At 43.6% G+C, this 18,679-nt stretch overlaps 1 protein-coding gene across 2 annotated transcripts in view; it reads right to left on the bottom strand.

The window, feature by feature from the left end:
• kat6a (K(lysine) acetyltransferase 6A) overlaps window positions 1-18,679 on the bottom strand; it is a 34,365-nt gene that overhangs the window by 7,527 nt on the left and 8,159 nt on the right. For both annotated transcript variants that reach the window (XM_031746201.2, XM_031746210.2), the window contains exons 3-14: window positions 13,179-13,287; window positions 11,664-11,779; window positions 11,130-11,211; window positions 10,731-10,845; window positions 9,743-10,056; window positions 7,915-8,027; window positions 6,670-6,785; window positions 5,983-6,124; window positions 3,211-3,372; window positions 2,671-2,764; window positions 2,264-2,495; window positions 24-234 (exon numbers count right to left, since the gene is read on the bottom strand). In XM_031746201.2, the coding sequence (XP_031602061.2) occupies window positions 24-234; window positions 2,264-2,495; window positions 2,671-2,764; window positions 3,211-3,372; window positions 5,983-6,124; window positions 6,670-6,785; window positions 7,915-8,027; window positions 9,743-10,056; window positions 10,731-10,845; window positions 11,130-11,211; window positions 11,664-11,779; window positions 13,179-13,287 (1,806 nt within the window). The remainder of the gene's footprint in view (window positions 1-23; window positions 235-2,263; window positions 2,496-2,670; window positions 2,765-3,210; window positions 3,373-5,982; window positions 6,125-6,669; window positions 6,786-7,914; window positions 8,028-9,742; window positions 10,057-10,730; window positions 10,846-11,129; window positions 11,212-11,663; window positions 11,780-13,178; window positions 13,288-18,679) is intronic.

Raw genomic sequence — 18,679 nt, 5'->3', positions numbered from 1 at the left:
ACAAATGCAAAGGCAATCTTTACCTCCTTGCGAGTCTCTTCCTTTGGTTCCTCCTCCTCCTCCTCCTCCTCCTCATCATCATCATCATCTCCATCAGCATCAGAGACCACGGTGTTTGTTACTATGACAGGAGTCCAGCGGAGACACTCGGGGTCGACCTCCAGCTGTCGTGGCCGGGCCTTTAAACGAGCCATGTGGTTGGCCACCAGCTTCTCCCTTCGCATCAGGATGAGTCTAACGAAGTCAAAGCAAAAACAGACGGGAGCATGAGCCCTCCGTACACACATTTTTCTACATTGAAGGATTGATACATTGCAGACAAATATGGCCGTGCAGGTAAATGTGCAGCCACGCCAACTGTTCAGGGATTTTTTGTTTTTTCCTTGAATAGAAACATTTTGCTTTCCCCATAGAGGTATTAGCACGAGCCAAAGGAAAATAACGAGCACTGCAGTTAAACCATTTTTTAACCAGTTACGTCAACTGGACTTCTATTTACTCAGCCACAACAGACATGTTTGTCTATAAAACCGACAAAGCTGTAACAGAGCACCTCGAGTGCAGCAGATAAATCATTCACAGGTGGATACAAGGACCAAAATTGGCACATAAACTCTTTTACGAGTAAGGATAAAGTATAAGGACAAAGTTTTGCATTTTTGAATGATCTAAATGTCAAAACATACACATTTGATTGATTTTTTTGTGTAAATAAAAAAAACAAAGTGAAGACAAGTTGTGTCAACCAAATTTTAGAATAAAAGAAAAGTCTTCACGCTTGGAATACATTACTTAGCTGCATGCATCATGCTGCTTTCAAAGAGGTAAAAAACCTCGACCTGCACAGCACCGCCATTGGAGCAACATCTCATTGCGCTTACTTTGCTTTTCATGAGACCAAGAAGTTTTTAAGTTACAAATTTGACTTACTTTTTTACTCAGAAGCCCAAATCAAGAGTAAAACCTTCTAAAATAAAGAATGGACAAATTGCAAAACTCTTAACTGGCTGCAGAGGGACAGACAGACTTAGTGCATATATGCACTTCTGAAAGATCATTTCACTTATCTGCTGCACTGTAATCTTTATGCCGTGCAGAGCACTGATGCTTACATGCGCAGCCCCCAGCCCCCAAAGATCTATTCTCAGTCAGGAAAAACCCTGCACGCATGTGTTTTTTGTGGTGCACCTAAAAATAACTGACAGTAAGTGCAGTAAGCCCACATACAGTAAAGACACAGAGTCTTCGCTGCATTATTTGACACAAATCGACACATCTGTGATACAGTCATCCAAATATTCTGGATCAATAAAATAGATCTTTTTTGACAACACAGTTAAAAGTCTACAGTGCCAAGAAGCTGCTTTTTTAACATCTGGCACAATGCACATGTGATTGGTAAGCTCCCAGGACACCTCAGTTTACAAACTGACATTTCCGCACATAGTGTCCTTTGCAGTTAGATGCAAGTCAACTTTTATGTTGTTGTTTTGTAGGTCTATGAGGTCTAATAACATAAGAAACAAATCCTTCTTTTGCTGAAAATTAATTTTGAGAACAGTGAAGGTGCCCGTTGCCACTGATCCACTAGCTAACATCCTAACAGCTGGACAGCCTGACTCTGGTGGTACCACTACAAACACCAGGAGAGTGCAGTGCAACCTGGCTCTGGACGATTAACTGATTAAAATCACAAGTGGCTGTCCGTGTGACTCTGGACAGCATGTGAGATCCCATTACCACTAGCTTCACAGCTGAGCGTCTGGGGTGCAGTCAAAGTAATGCAGCTTAACCAGCTTATGCAATGCATGTGAAAATATAGGTTTATGTACTGCTTGTTCAAATGTCGTTTGAATGTTAAGTTTCAGTGTCACAAAATTTGTCTGGCTGTTTTTGAAATCTCAATTCTAAGTTTTTAAGACTTTAGGCTTTTTTTTAAAACCTCACGAGGGGGACCAAACTTTTCACTGACATGTCTGTGTACCTGCTTAAGACGGCTTTGCTGTTTTGTTTTCTTTGTGCTGCCACTGAAATACTTTTTCCACATCAAAAATCTGAGTCTACCGTAACCGCATTTACTGCATATTTTCCCTTGGTCTTTCTCAAATTACACTGGGTCACCTTAGTGAAACGTTTTGGCTGCTTAGACTGAAAACCAGCAAAATCAGCATTTCAATTTTAAAAAATTAGGCAATAGCAGCACAAGCAGAACAACTTTGTTTATATTTGGGCCATATAAAAAAATATGGAGTATATTTCTGACCGGTCTCCCCGCTGCTCCAGCATGTTGAGGCTATGCAGGGTGGTGGTGATGTCCTGGGGGCAGATCCCCGTCAGTTTGCTGAGCTGTCGTATGGTGATCTGCCGGTCGCGGAGCTCATGGAGACACTCCAGCACCACGCTACGCCAGTAGGCCATGTAAGACAGCCGACCTAAGTCCGACAGAGGCTTCTCCGGAGATCCTGGCTGTCCCTCTCGCTTTGACAGCAAGTAGCCTGCAGGGAAGGAGGAACCGGAGACAAGGGCATCATGAGCCAAATGTTTGAATTTAGTCATTATGTCTATGAAAAGAGGAACCATCAGTGTTCAGTTAAAGAGAGCCCAATATTCTCATTTCAAACTCCACACTTTGATCATTCTATTTCTTTTTAGAAAATAAGCAGCCCTTACTGAAGTCGATGAGAAAACGTCCATAGCCCTTGCGCTGGTACTGTGGAAGAATCATGATGCATGATACGTTGTATTTCTGTTGACAGTGCTTCTCCTGAAGAGAAGAAAGACAGACACATTTAACCATTAGAGGAAAAAAAGAAAAACAATAATGGAACCACGTTATAAAGCAGGTCTGTGTGGGTGTGAGCTGGGTGTTAATGGTGCTGTGTCTGCTCCCTAACTGCTGTGCTTTGGCAGTGAGGTGGCATGTTAATGGGAGCACCTGCAGAGGCAAACTCCACAGAGGGACAATGGTGCTCACAGCAGCCACTATTTATCTGGGACACCACATGAGCATTTGTATGTTTTAGGAAGTTATTTCAGCTTCATTTAATCCGAATAAATATATATATTTTTGAGCAAGTGTTTATGTAATCTGACAACAGAGCTGTATTTTGTTTTAAAAATAGTGGGAGAGTCAAGAAAACACAAAATCCAGACCGAACAGATCTTTGCAGAGAAGTTGAGCGGGGGAAGATGAACTGAAAGCCATACTACCTTGGAGAAGTAGCCAACTAGGTGGCAGCCTTTACTGTCGTTCTGGGTGAGGACGTAGAAAAGGAAGGGCTCCACATCGTAGTAGAGGGTCTTGTGATCCAGGAACAGTTTAGCGAGCAGACACAGGTTCTGACAGTAGATTGTGCTAACATTCCCATCAACCTGTTGAAAGATGTTGGTAAGAAAACACAAATCAGTGCAAAGCACAGGACTTCCTAAATAGCTACTTTCTCATCCCTGAAACACTAAAGTGCTGAGTTAAATCTCCAGGCTGCTGTTAGGGAGCTGTGGAGCAGAGTGAAGGTGAATGGATTAGAAGTTAGTGTTAGGCTATGATCTCCCCTGTGTCCCTGTAGACTCCGAAATACACAGAGGCTGGAGGAGAGAAACGATGAGTGGTAAAGAGACGGAGGGAGGCTCAGGTTGGCAGACGGCCAGTTATCTATGCTCTCCGCGGAGAGAGGAAAGGACTGCAGAGCGGAGGAAAACAGAAGCTTCGACGGCCGTGTCCTGCAGACAACAATCCACTCAATTCAGTGGCCGCTGTGCTTAACTGCAAATTCGTCTCATTATAACTTTGATACAAAGAACAGGATATTCCACTAAGGCGGGTGAGGATGTCACAATCACTTTAAGGGTTTTTGACTAAGATATATTTATATAGTTGGTGGGAAAGCATTGTGCTATGCTAAACTCTGCGATTATGCTGAAACTTTCTCCAATAAAGGGTAAAATTGGACAGGCAGCGTGGGAAACATTTGAAAGGATTTGTGGGTTTGTACTGAGCAACTGTGTGCAGGTCTGAGGCGGCAAGAAGACTAGATAAAAGTTCATCTAGTGGCAAGTAAGCCATCATTAATTGCCTTTTTAATTTTCTTTTTTAATTTACAATGAGATACATGTAAAAGCAGGCAATGTTTAAAGCCCAATACACAAAGCAAAGTGTTTATTTATTTTATGAGTGCATGAACAGGCAAGATGATTATCAAGTTAAAACCACACTAAGCAGATGACTTCATTTGATTTTCTTCTGCTGGGACAGCCAAGACACTAAAACAATGCAGCCAAACAGGTAAATATAAACTAAACTCAAACTCAAACCACCGTTAGGAGATCACTGCAAGTGATCGTTATTTTATTTTGCAACGACGTCCGACTGAATTTAATCAGCAACCAGACAGCAAAGTGGAATTTCCAGTACTAACACTTAACAAATTCACCTTACATGTAAGAAACTATACGCAAACCGGGAGTATACACAAACCCGGCCTAAGTGCTGGTCCTAAGCGAGGGTTGCATCAGGAAGGGCACCGAGCATAAAGACTGTGCCGAATCAAGGATGTGGATCCATCCGCTGTGGTGATGAAGGGAGCAACCAAAAGTACCTTTATTTATTTATTTTCAGTTAGGGAATCACTTCTCACTTCTCTCAGGGAAGTCAGATCAGCGAGGCCAGCCTGAACATGAGACCTTCTGATCCTGGAATGCACTTCTACAGCAGGGAGCAGCTGCATTCCTCTGTAAGGTCACGAGGTCTTGGAGTGCGGTCACACAGACACGATCCAATACCTCGAGGGAGGATTCGCCAGCGTAATGCTTTATGTCATGTGTAGAAAGCGAAAGCCCTTTAGAGCAACTATTTATGTTGCAGTAAATCGCTCTCATTTCCCAAACTGTCAAAATGACGTCAGATTTTCCGTCATCGGTGACAGAAAATGAACAGAAGTCGTCTTTCTTTGTTACAGCACTGGCCACCGTTACTTAGCTGTTACACCTTCTGCACTTTTATCAAATTTATCAAAGATCACTGACACCCAGCCAGTCTTGTATTCAATCCATCACCTCCCTGATGTCTGAGATAAACCGAAAAGAGCAGAAAAACACTCAAATGAGCTTCTCCAGATCCTGATTTGTAACTACACCTATTCATAACTCAGAGTTTCTGGATTCAACCATCATTTGACCTAACGATTATGTATTCAATTCTGCACAACAGGCTTGGGAGTAACTCACAGTACTCTCATTATACACAACTAAACCTAACTATAGCATCACAGTGCAGCATTATTTGATGAATGTGCCTCAAATGGTGTAATGGTTAACACAGTCACTCGGTTCAATTCCAGACGGAAACACAAATCCCCTTTGGGGCTGCTCGGGAAGTACATCCAGTGTAGAAACTGCCAGGTTAAACTTGTTGAGCTGCCCGCTGTGGTGACCGCTTGTGGCGAGGAAGCAGCCAAAACTATTTTCAGGTGACACCATCACTACATCTGCTTAACCTAAGTAGAAAAGGACCAAAAAGAAAAAAGGAATTGTACTGAACTGTGGTCTTAGTTTCCCCCACTGTCCTCAGTTGGCTGAGGCTGTAAAATATAAGACGAAGCTATACGACATACTGCGTATTACGTACCAGCCTTTTTACAATATCACAATAATGGCTACTGTACTGTTTCACTGGATACATGAATGCATTTGCGGGTCTGTTAACTGTGCCTGCTTTAGTGTGTTTCAAAGACATCTTAGAGAGGATCCTGCTGTAAGAAGCACAGCGTGAATTAAAATAATTCTTAAGCGCCTGCATGCAGAAAATACTTTCAGTGTGATTTTTGCTTTTTTATTGTGCCATCTGGAAGTTGCTGGTGTTTTTAGAAGTTCTTTAGTGGTTTTTGAAAGACTTTATTCCCAGCGAGTTCTCTCCAGTTTTAAAAAAACAACAACAAAATTTAAAGACAAAACAAAACAACAAAGCCACATCTGCGACTTCCTCACCTCGAATACAGAGATGTCGTCCTTCCTGTAGATCTCATTGGCAGGAGGGTGGAACCAGTTGCACTTCTTCATGTGCTGGTAGAGGATGCTGCGACTTTTCATGTAGCGCAGGCAGAACTCACACAGGTAGAGCTTAGGTAGTCTGGAAATGGGAGCGCAAAGACAAAAGGAATGGTTTTAATGGGTCTGCTACACAAACAAACAAATCCCAACATTTTCCTTCTTAAGCTGGAATATTTTTTGGTCTTTTATAACAATCGGCTATTTTTGAACTGGTGATGTAACAAAGGCAAATGTCAAACTGGGCTCGTTTTTCCTCCAAATGACATTTGCTGAACAATTAAATGTGAAGGCTTTAAGAACTTCTGATTATTTTTTTAGAATAAACACTGATATTTTTGCTCTCACGCCTTTTTTCTGTGTGCACTTTTCCAGTTTGCATCCATCAGGTATTTTAAATTGTTGAGACAGAAACGTACACAGTGGGATGAATTTTACCGAACAGCAACAAACTGCAGAAATACACATTTAAAAACACGTCTGACTACGGATCCCTGTCACAGAGGGTGGCAGTGTAAATGGCTTATGACGAGCTCCAATATTCGGGTGGTAATTTCTACACCTACGAGCAGGATTGTGAGCTAAGTATCTCATGCTGTTGCGTTACATTATGGTGTGTTAGCTTACCTGCTGTACTCCTGCGGGTATGGAGACGAATACCACGTCTGGATTTCATATTTGCCAAATTCAATGACTGACGGGCAGCGCATTTGAGGGTCTGGCGGACCCGTCACGCCGACTTTCTGTTGGGGGAAGGGAAAAGGCAGAGATGTTTATGGTTAGCTACAGGTTTACAACTGGTGGGGGATTAGCAGGCCATGAGCCAAGCAGAGACACCAGGAATCATCAGCAGAGTATCTCAGACTGTTACAGGTATTACAGCAGGAGAGGGCACCAGGTTTATTACTCTGAACTCTCAAGTTTACATTACTCTTAAGTGGATGTTCCTGGTTTGCCCTTCCCAGCCATTTACTTCATGTACTCACCGTACATGATATTCACCGTCACCCAGCCTGGAACAGTGCTGCTCATTAACTCACACACTTACACACCACTGTGGCTATTCCACATCTACAACAGCGTTTTAATACGACTCCCATGTTGCTAACCCCACACCCACTCTCTGGTCAGTTTACTGCTGCACTATTCCCTTAAAACAAGCCATTAATGTGGCTAATTTACACTTCCTCTATGACTAACCGATCAGAACACTGTCATTAACGATGCCCCGCTCAGTCATCGCACCATCAAACACATGACTCGTTTTACGTGCTTTATCGAGACCCAGTCTTAAACATTCATGGGTAGTTTTACTATAGCCGGGCTTGCCCTTCTGTTTATGGAGCACAGTTTGGCATCAATCACAAGCAGAATGTGAAATTCAAGCAAATGTCCAACAACAACAGTAAAGACTAATCAGCTTGTCGTAAAGCTGCTGTCCTAAATTCAGTCCATTTCATTTGCATCTGGAGGTCACGGCCTGTGTGTGCTGCATCTATGATAATGGATCATTTTAATATCCATATTGAATCTGGCAGCTGTTCCTAATTTCTTTCCTGCACTTCTTTGAGACACACACACGCGCACACACACACACACACACACACACACACACACACACACACACACACAGAGCCTGCAGCCCTCTGTGAGCCAGCAGCTTCATCTCTTACAACCAGCCAGCTGTTGACTCGGCTCTTTCTGACCACATTCTCACCACGATTGAGATTTACGTGTATACCCTCCAGTCTGGCAGCCTCAGTCCCAGACTCACAGCTCTCAGATTCCCATGCTGATGCAATCTCATTGTCTAATTTGGCCAGTGTTCAGCGTCTCCCTTCCCCACTGTTGTCTCGTAATAATCACGCGTACCTGTAGGGCCAGCTCCTGGATGTGTCTGAACAGCTCAATGTCTTTTTCCGTCAGGTTCTCGTGGCCGGGCAGTTTGTCATCTTCGTCACGCCAGTCACTGCCTTCCTGATTGTCTGGGGATTGAAACACAATCAGAAGTTATTTCAAATCCCAAGATGTCTGCTGACTTTCAGGGCGCTTCACAACAAACAGCTGTGAGGCTCTTACAACAGGTCACTTTCTTATATTAAAGCCTGATATCACAGGATGCTAGAAAGAGTAACATTTAGGTGAGAAGCATCCCTAAATGCAATCAAAATTCCCCCAAGAGAAGTAGCTGAATTCATGTGAATCACATGATTAGTTGTGCGTATGTTGGCGTGGATACAAAGCCTGTTACTTCAACTCAAGGCTGAAGCCACAACTCACGAATCTCTTCATCCGTAATCAGTCCCATTTTATTCTGAAAGTTCTGACAGGAAGTGGGCGTTCTTATCTCCACCTCTCTGAGACATCTTTTAGGATGTTGCTCCCGTCGCCGCCATTCTTCATCCGGCCACGCTTTCCTCCGTCTCCAAAATAAGTCACATCTCCGACACGCACGCTGCGCCCAGTGATCGCTGCTCTAATTACTTCACAACAAATCAGCCTCCCTCAGCTTGTGTGGAGAATGAACGTACAGGCTGCACCGTTTCTGATTTAATGATGCAGCGAAGCGCAAATTGTACGTCCAATTTGGCATATGATCTGTTCTTAAGGCATTTTTTTCCACAATACATCGATCGAATGAACGGGAACAAAACCGCTGTGCGCTCTTTGCCGCGGTTTGGCGTCATTTGTGCTTGAGCTGCGGTCTGTAATCTCAGCGTGACACACGCAGCGTACACAGCAAAGCCTGGTTAAAGCGAAAGACACTGTTTTCCTACACTTGACAACAATCTCACTCCTGACCTTAATTAAGAGCAATCAAAAACTTTGTGTCTGTATCACACCAGCTGTTCAACAAGTTTGCAGTTTTCCACAAAAACAGCACGCTAGTCACACTAAACCCCGTGACATGAAATATTATCAGCTAAATTAAAGCTGCCAGGTTACGTTCCACATATTTATTAAGTTAGCTGATAGCTAAGACAGTCTTTTATTTTTTTTGCTAGCTGCAGGCAGTAAACGCACATTAGCAACACAGGCAAGGGTGGAAGAGACTTGTGATAATGGATGATGAGGGTGTTCTTCATTCTTTCTAAAACACACATGGGTGCTGCAGAAACCTGAAGGAAGCGCTGCTGCTCTGTCACATTTATTCATTACTTATAACTCTGTGTTTTTACTCTAAGAGATTTCAATGGAAACAGAACTGCAGGCGGGCACTTCAAATTACAAAAGCAATTTCTTTAAATGCATAAGCAATCATTTTCTCTGGCTGAGGAAAAAAAAGAAAGCAATTCCACACGATTTTTAGCCTTGACCTACAATTTCAAAATAAGTAACATCACGGCTGAATCATCTATAAAAGAGGGACAAAGAACACAAAAGCAATGTGAATGCTTCACAGTAACAGCTGATACCTACAGAGTCTGTAAGCAAAGCACCTGCAAAGGACTCATGAAAATAGAGCATGTTTTTTTTTAAAGGTCAATTTATGTATTTGATTCAGATATTAACTTTTTTTTTACCATTTGTGTTTCATTTCTGTGCTGTTGCTCTCTCATTAAACATAACAGATCATTAACATGTCTTTATGTACGCCACTTTATCTCAAAGTTTTATGTTTTCATGGCAAATGTGAATCGAAACTGTCTGATGGTATGAGCAAGAAACAAAAACGAAAAAACAAGCTGATCTTTCCCACCTCTGTCGTCTCCTTCGCCTTTGCGACTGGCTTTCTTTCGGATGCGGCACTGCTGTGAGTAGTCCACCACTTCCTGCCGCGCCTTGCGGCCTTCGGGAGATGGCGTGAAGAACTTTGTGAGGGCATCGATGAGGCCCTTGGTCTTGTTGTTGAAGCGCAGGCTGCTGTGTGACAGGTCGCCGTCCTCCCGCATGGAAAAAAGCAGCCTATCGTCTCCGGGGTAACCTTCGCAGGAGGAGCTGGAGGAAGAGTTTGCTGAGGCCGAGCGCTTCCGCCGACCGCGCCCTCCCAGCTTCTTAAAGGGCCGCCCCGGCCTGCAGAAGACAAAAGTGTTAGGGTCAAAGTCACAATCGGTCACACACTGTATTCACTCTGCAGTGCAAAAACCACCTAAACATGCATTTATCTGTGTCTGCCACAGTGTGCTACACACCAATCACTGTGTGCATGATCTCCAACATACTTGGAACCACCTTACTGCATTCATTTTATAGACAAAAAAAAATACTCGGCACTAAAAATAACCTTTGGCATTACTCTTTAAGGGTAAGATCTCAATACTGTTAGTGTCTCAAATTTCTGCATAGCATTCGTTAGTATGAAGAACCAAAACAGCCAATATTAAACATAAGAAAATAATGATAATAATAAAGTGTCATGATTGGCACTATTTAATCACTATTAATCCTATTAAATGCATTTTATTTCATTTTAAATAAAATAAAGCACTAGTAGGTTTCACTACTTCTGTAAACTTCACCGTTAATTTAACCATTTATTGGATTATTTGATCACAGTCTATACATGGTTTTTTTTACGTTAATTATGACAGACACCATTATAAGCCCTTTAGAAAACATCTGATTACTAAGTGGCTTCTAAGTCCTCCATACTCTAAAACACCTTGGGTCTGTGATGAAGCAGACACAGGTGCTCTCCATCACAGCGACATCGCCTCAGACAGAATTAGTTGAAGGCGTTTGTGTACCTGTTCTTGGGCCGTCCCAGCGGTGCGTTGTAGCGCCGTTTGATTTGCGCAGCCTTTTCATGTAAAAGCTTCTTTCCCTTTTTCCTTGGTTGGCAGATTTGACAAATCCACATGCCTGGGAGACGAAGAGGAAAAATGGAAGTGTTCACGCACTCAGACAGGACAGGCTTCAGTGCACATACAAAGAGGCTCTGGGAAGCTTGTAATGCATTAGTGCTTAACAGTGATGCATTAGAGTGAGAGCCATCAGCTCAGGAGATGGTTTAATCATTAACTGCCATCATAACGGCGATGCAGAAGAGCAATGTAGGAGTGCTGTGTGGTCGATCGCAGGAATAACAGGTACGAGTTGGACTCGGAGCAGATAATGGAGACGGGTTACGAGTCTTGTTTAATTACCTTTTGGCATCCGCGTGAGAGGAGGATCACAGCACTCCATGTGGAAGCCCCGGTCACAAGAGTCGCAGAACAACATGTTGTCCTGCAGAGAGACACAAAATAATGACAATCATCTTCAGGTGGGTATAAACACACGAGCAGTAGAACAACATATAATCCACTAAGTAAATACAGGTGACACCGCTGATCAAAGCTGCTGAGCTCATTTTAATTCCATATTTTGATGAGAGTTTTGCATACTTTGCCTTCCCTCCGTCCTCATAGCCTGTTTCATCATTGTGCAACTGGCAGCATGTTGTGAATTTTCCTCTTAACCTTTCCACAAACATTTGAATAACAATCATACCTCGCCTGACAAGTAAGAGAAAAGAGTGAAATCATGCCGATGCTGACTAAAATAGCTCATTCCCAGGATCAATCCCTGGATAGAGACGCTGATGTCTATCAGCGTCTCTATCTGGCACTTAAGCTGAGGATCGAGCGTTCACAGCGACTGTCAGGCTGCCAGGACGCCATATTCCTTCATCCACTCACCGCATTCTTTCCTTGATCCTGACAGCTGCTGCAAGTCTTGCATTCGATGCACTGCCACCACAGAGCCTTGACTCGCGCTGTGAGCTCCGGGGAGAATTTGAGACAGGACGGGTGGCCTGCAGGTAGACAGACACACATACACAAACAAGCACGTCAACATCACACACACTTTTCTCTCACACTCACACTCTCTTTTTTTTATGTTTCCTGCTGACTGACAGTCATGACCCACTTGCATCATTGAAGGGAAAAAAAAAAAAGTCCTTTTGGAACTGGAAGCCCTCACTGAATCAAACCTGGCTGCAAAGACTGTGTTAAAACATAAATGACAATCTGTCAGAGCCGTGCTTTTGCTATGTTTGAAGAGCGGTAAACAAGACGGCCTTGTCTGGGACGAAACCCCTCTGAGGGAAGAAGAGGAACACGCTCGTCTGCTTCCGATAAGAGATGTCGGGCCTTAGCAGGAGTACTACAACTTGTATGCCAATAAAGCAAAAAACAGAACCAGGAATATCAACTGAGTTCAGTTTAAGAACGACACCCGCCCGCTCAGTTAAAGCGTAGCCACTTAGACCGAATCAACTGGAGGTCTGGGCGGTTAATTAAGTATCAATTTCAGTTATGGAATTGGCTCCGAACAACTGTGAAAACAAAATAATCTGAATACAAAACTAACTTTTGCATTAATTTTCACTATAAATAAATCACCCGCAGGCCTTTTGTTAATACCAATGTGTACTCGTAGGTGTGTTTTTGTCCCCAACAGCTCCAACTCTTTCCTAGTTTAGTTCATATCAGCCAAGATAATCAAAAGAGGGCCTCTGTCTCCACACTGCTTAGAGTCTATCAAGGGTGTGTTTGTTGGATGTGGGAGTCAGCTGAAGTGTGCAGGGTCCTGCCACTGCAAGATGGTCAACACCTGCTAATCTGGGGCCATTTATCACAAGCCTGTTTGCCACCTTGTGTGATAATCTGTTTTTTTCCATTTGAATTAATGTTCAAGGAAATCCCTTATTTGAAAAGAAGATGTGTGTTTAAGTGCAAACTGTACGATATCTGTCGACTTAATGAATAACAGTGTTAAATGATCAAGATTACTATGCTGACCAAAATCATTATGATTATTATGGACTTATTGAACTGCCATCAAAGGGTGAAAGCAGTGAAGTGTAAGCTGCCTTTTAATGTCTGACAGCAGCTGCGTTTGTACATAAATGCAGTTGAAGTATCAATTAAGTAGCAACATAAAAGATGAAGCACCAGAGACAGCTGCGCGTGTGTGCATGTGTGTGTGCACGCACACACTGTGAAGTTTACATCTTGCTAAGATTCCATCATATTTTAAAGCCCCAGTCTATGAGTCTGAATGCATGCTTTTTTTTTTTTAAAATAACTTCTTTAATGTGTCGCCACCAGTTATATGGATGTTTTTGCAGACAGCTGATTGGCTCCTCTTGTGCTGTATCTGTTCTCTCTACAAAACCTGAATAGCGCAGTCTTGTAGGCGGCACTCACCGCTGTTGCCACAGTCGGCGCAGGAGATGAGCTCCTCTGGCTTCTTATCGCGATTCTGCTCCTTGGTCCCCAAACAGAAGCTGCAGATGGGGATGGGCTCCGCCACCGGCTGGCAGAGGGACAGAGCAGAAGGGAAGGGGGGGGGACGCGGGAGAGAAGAAAGGGGAAGGGGAAAAAAAAGAGTCGAGACTGTCAGTCAACTTAACAGCTTCATTGTACAAATGAAAACAAACAAAGTGGCCTTGTGTGTCCCGCCACAGCGGATGACTGTTGCTGTGTGTATTAAGACGCTAACAGTGAACTGAATGAACGCTACAACAACACCGCTGGAGCACATGTGGATTTCTGAACAAAGAGTTTTAAGATGATGAAGAACACGAGAGCCACTATGATTAGCGGCTTTGTATAATTTATGTGGCGTGTCACGTTAGAGACTGCCATCATGTGTCACCGTCTCTGCTGACTCCTCTGCTGTTTGATCAAAAGCTGGGACTGGGCTCCTTAGCTCGTACTGGCCCAGGCGCGTAGTTCCACTGCAGCGTGTCCCATTTTGACACGTTTTTCTCCCTGAAACATACCATTAGATATTCACTTCTGCGACTGCATGAATCTTTTAGCGGGTCCCCTGAAAGCACAATCCGTGGCAGCAGCAGGTGTGTGCTCAGGCACAAAACAAGCCCGATATCCCATATGCGCGCACGCACAAACCTAAGCCAGGTTTGTGTCCATGAAAACAAAAGGCAGGATAACGTTTTGTTAGACATCAAATAAGACTTGTGTGTCCAATAAAGCTGAAAAATCACATCCCTTAAGCACTGCAGGTGCACTTCACAGAAACAAGCACAACAGGAGGGGGGAGGGGGGAGGACATGAGGTGACTCTCCTTCAAAGTTTCTGGATCCTGGAAGCCCCGAGGGGAAGTGACAGTTTACTCGTACGCCACCAGTAATTTTCTTTTATCTGTTAAGCAGCTTCAAACAGAATGACTAAGCCTAATGTTAAAATGCAGCCATAATAATTTATACTTTGGTTTTCTTACTTATAGCCTGCATAAATGTTACTGTATGCAAACAGATACAAATAAATGCCAGGAGAACTTGTGCTATGACATTAAAATTGTTACAGTCTTGCATGGTGCCCTGTTGTCCTGCTAAAATCAACTTTGATGCAAGCCTGCTTTAAAAAAAAAGAAGAAGAAAATGCTGAATAATGAACAGCTTAGCCCACATGATTGCTAGCTGTCGAGGTGTGCCAAGCAATTCTGAGTTAAAAATAACTTCCACATGTTCTGAGGTTCAGCCAATGTCTGTTTAGAACTTCATTAGGACAAGAAACATTATAAACGCACAAAACAGCCTGAAAACGCACCAAACAAGAAGAGAACTAGAGGCTTCTCCAAAGCACGAAAATCAAAGCCCAACTACAGTGTGTTTATTGGAAGAAAAAAAAGATGCAACTGTGGCACAGCCACTGACTGTGAGAAAAACACTTGTGATGAACACTCCGGAGGAGCTACAGAGCTCTGTGGCTGAGATGGGAAACACTGTCCTAACGACATCTGTTCCCTGACTGCTTCCATGTTCTCAGCTCTGTGGCAGAAGAGTAAAGGAAAACCCACTGGTGAAAACGATTCTGCATGACATCTGGACCAGTGCGTGCCAGCAGTCACCGAGGAAGAAGACTCTTCTGCAAGCTGAGACAATATGGAGCATTTGTAAACCACCCTGACCTCTTACATTTAGTCTGAATCCTGCGCTGAATATCAGCCCAAACATCCAATGCAACAGAGATGCTTCTCTGCTACTGAAAATAGGACCCAAGTCTTGGACCTGTGATAACTTTTCAAGAGCACATGCTTTGATTTCTGGGCTCTCAAAGACCAAACCGTCTTGAACAATCCTCTCTCAGCTGTTCCCTTACTCACAGTGGGTCGCAACAGCAGACAGCACCACATATTCATATTTGATTTGGAAGATTTTTACCCTAGATGCCCTTCCTGACAGAGTGTCCTCTGCTGGTCTCAAACCAGGGACCTTTTCGACATTAAGCAAATGTGTAACCCACTACACTTTGGTGCTACCCAGACCAGATATCGTTTGTATCAGATATCACACTGATGATTTAAAATACTACTAATATATTTGGTTTGAAATCCATAAATATGAGTTACTAATATAAAACACCATCCTCCAGTCAGATGCATTATAACGACTAATGTCACGGGTACGCAAATGTGATATCAACACAAACACATTAGCATTCATACTGGAGCTCTCTGCTCACTGAAGTCTTCTTCAAACGAAAGGTGTCACTGCTCAGGAAGGGGAGCAAAGAAAAAAAGGAAAAGGCACAACAGTAGCAAGCACCAACTGCTTCTAACATGGAGACAGTATTTATAAAAAAAATAAAATAAAATAAAATAAAATAAAGGACTTAACTTCCTGGTCTGCAAAGTAAAGCCAACACCGAAGTGTCTTAAACCCACATTTAATGGCAACTGGGGGCGATAAACAGTAGTTTCTGGGAAAACTGCCCTTAAAGATCTGCGTAATCACTTCTCTGTTGGGTTTGAGGGCTCAGTCACTTATTTTGAGTCATAGTGAACACCACATTGAGACCATTTTATAAATTTTAGGTCATTTTAAGTGTCAGAAAGCATAACTATCCAGTGGGTGCTTATTGGCATGTGCTTTCAGTCAGATCAGCACGTCTACTTTCATCACGGTATCTTTTACACTGTCTACGGAAACCAAGAGTACGTGATGTGTGCATCTTTCTTCCTGTGCCGCCCTCGATCACCCTGAAACTGGCACTCTGTCATCATGACTTTGAAACCCTCATCTTTAAGCAGATGGGGCCTCTTAACATACTAAACATACTGTGAATCCACAAAGTGACAACCTGAGCTGGCTCTCTGTCGATCACTTAGATGGATAAATGCTTGTTGTCACCTGCCATGTGCTTGTGCAGTTTCACCGACACATGCACGCCTTAACAGAAAGCAGAGGGGTACAAAAAGAAGATAAAAAAAAAAGCCTTAATGTCTCCCAGAAGGCACAGTTATGTTAGTTTGTGATTTAAAACCAAACCAAGACAGAAACAGAAAAACAGGACAAATTTGATCTTTATTGGAAACTCTCAACATCATCTGTCCCAAGGACACTTTTTAATCAACACAAGCCTAACAATAAAGGTGCTCTCCTTTATTAACGACACAAAAAGTACAAAGGAAACACCAACATGGCAGTGAGTGAAGCTGGTGTTAAGGTTTTTACAGCACAGCAGGGTAAATGCACGTAGCTGCGCCGAGCTAGGTAGGCCGCTTGCTCTGGCAGGGAGGAGACGAGGACAAGAGCTTGATTTATTGGGTTCATTTCCTTCTGACTCAGGCTGCTTCAGCACCCCCCACCCTAAACAGTGCAGGGACTGAGAGAGAAAAGGGGATACAATAAGAAAGTTAAGGGAAGTGAGAGGTAAATGGAGAGAGGAATGGAGCGGGCAAAGAAGAGGCAGATAAGCAGAGACATGCAGGGAGCACGGGAGGAGGACAGAGCCTTAGCTGTGGAGAAACGTATATGCGCTGGCTCTATCTGGGAAAAGGTTTTACAACTTTACAGGCAAAATGTAAAAATAATCGTGATCATGCGCTAGTTTATACTGTGACAATGAAAAACAAGTCATCACCAATCTCCATCAGCATTATGAAAATAACTATGATCTACAAAACAAGTCGACAATTTCACTAAAAAGAAATGGAAGTCAGCAACAACAAGGAGAAAAAAAATAGAGGAGGAGCGCAGTGAGAAAAAAAAGACAGCGAGGACAAAAATAACAATTCAGAGGGCAGGAGAGGGAAGCAAAACGAAAGCAATGAGAGAGGGAGAGAGAAAGAATGCGCGGCAGTCCTCGGAGCAGCCTGCGTGCTACCAACACCTCAATCATTCCTGACGCTTTAACCCCTTCCATGCCGGAGGAGGTCAACTTCTCCCACTCGGCCTCTGAGCGCTTGAGTAAACAAGAGCTGAGAAAGAGAGAGAGGGAGAGGGCGTGCTGCCTTTCACGCAGACACCTTGTTTAGAGACGCGCGCTACAGCGAGGCTTCAGTTACTGACTGCCACTACAAATGAAAAGGAAAAGCCAATCCTATTGGAAGTGTGAATCTCAAATTCTTCCCAAGAACAGTCGTCTTCCCAGTTTCAACCTTTCCTTTTCAAGCGCTAGTTGCGCCACGGCGATATTCCAGAAACCTCTCAGACTTCTATCCAACCGACTTGTGTGTCATGGCCGACATTTAACTTGAGGCGTGCGTGTTTGTGCGGATCTACGTTGAGCTGGCGTTTACACATTTTGGCTCCGAGGATTATTTGGAAGCCAAAAAAAGACACACCTTACTGTAACTGTTAGTAGCTACCTGCTTTTACAAGACATAAAAAAAAACATAAAACCTGTCATACAAGTAAAAGGTTTCCCCTTAATAAAAAAAAAAATCACCTACAACAACAGTTGTACAACAGTTGAAGACAGCCTAGTCTGATCCAGCTGACACACCCACCGATGTTTTATGGATCCATTAACCACAGAACAGTCAACTCTGCTCCTGTGTGTTAACATGAATGCCGTGTTCAGAGGGATAATAGGTTATTAACAAAAAATACATTTTAAAAAAAATGGTGGTGACCTGGTTTCCCCTCCATATGCACAGCTCTCTCAAAGACAGAGGACAGGGGAGTGAGACAGGAAGGGGAGCACAATGGAAGGAAGGACGAAAGGAGAAATGAAGGAGGTGGTGGTGGGGGGGGTGTTGGAATAAAAAGCAATGGGAGAAAAGAGAAAGAGAGAAAAGCGTTGCTGTTGTCCTTGTCTCAAGTCAAGGATCTCATTAACATGGGAGCCTGATCTCAGCTGGCCCCCCAACACCACCACCACACTTCCCTTATGCCCCCTCCCCAACCTACAACACAAACTCATTGATCACTGTTACAGGGCACGCCGCACAGCCAGACAACACACAAACACTCGCTCTGAGAATCATTAGATGGTCTGAACACTGGTAGTCATGAGACACACCTTGACGTGCTGTTGGTTGGCTTACACGCACGGATGCTCTTATGACAATAGCTGGCATGTAAAAGTAAATAAAGCATCTGAAATCTCAAATCCCTGTAGCTCCATTGGCCGAGTAGTGACGTGAAAATAACCGGGCTGCGTTTTCCAGCGACAGCTTGCGTAAGAAGACCCCGCGATGTGCCGTGCGCCCCCTCCCTTCAGCCGAGCCATCGCCCTCCATTTAAAAAAGAAAAAGAAAAAAAATCATCGAGGTTAGCCAGGGTGCACGGAGCTAAATCACGGCATCAAACGAAACGGGGCTGGCCGTGCTCCAGCCGTCACTTCCACAGCTGCTCAACACATTGGCTCCATTTGTGGGGATGGTGAGGTTAGCCGTACGCGAGGCCTCACACAGCTAAGGTTCCCGTGCCAAATGCCATTCACATCACTCACTG

This window comes from Oreochromis aureus, linkage group 12 (assembly GCF_013358895.1).
Source record: "Oreochromis aureus strain Israel breed Guangdong linkage group 12, ZZ_aureus, whole genome shotgun sequence".
Lineage (NCBI taxonomy): Eukaryota > Metazoa > Chordata > Actinopteri > Cichliformes > Cichlidae > Oreochromis > Oreochromis aureus.
The sequence above is the reverse complement of the archived record's forward strand: the minus strand, read 5'-3'. Positions and strand labels throughout refer to the sequence as shown.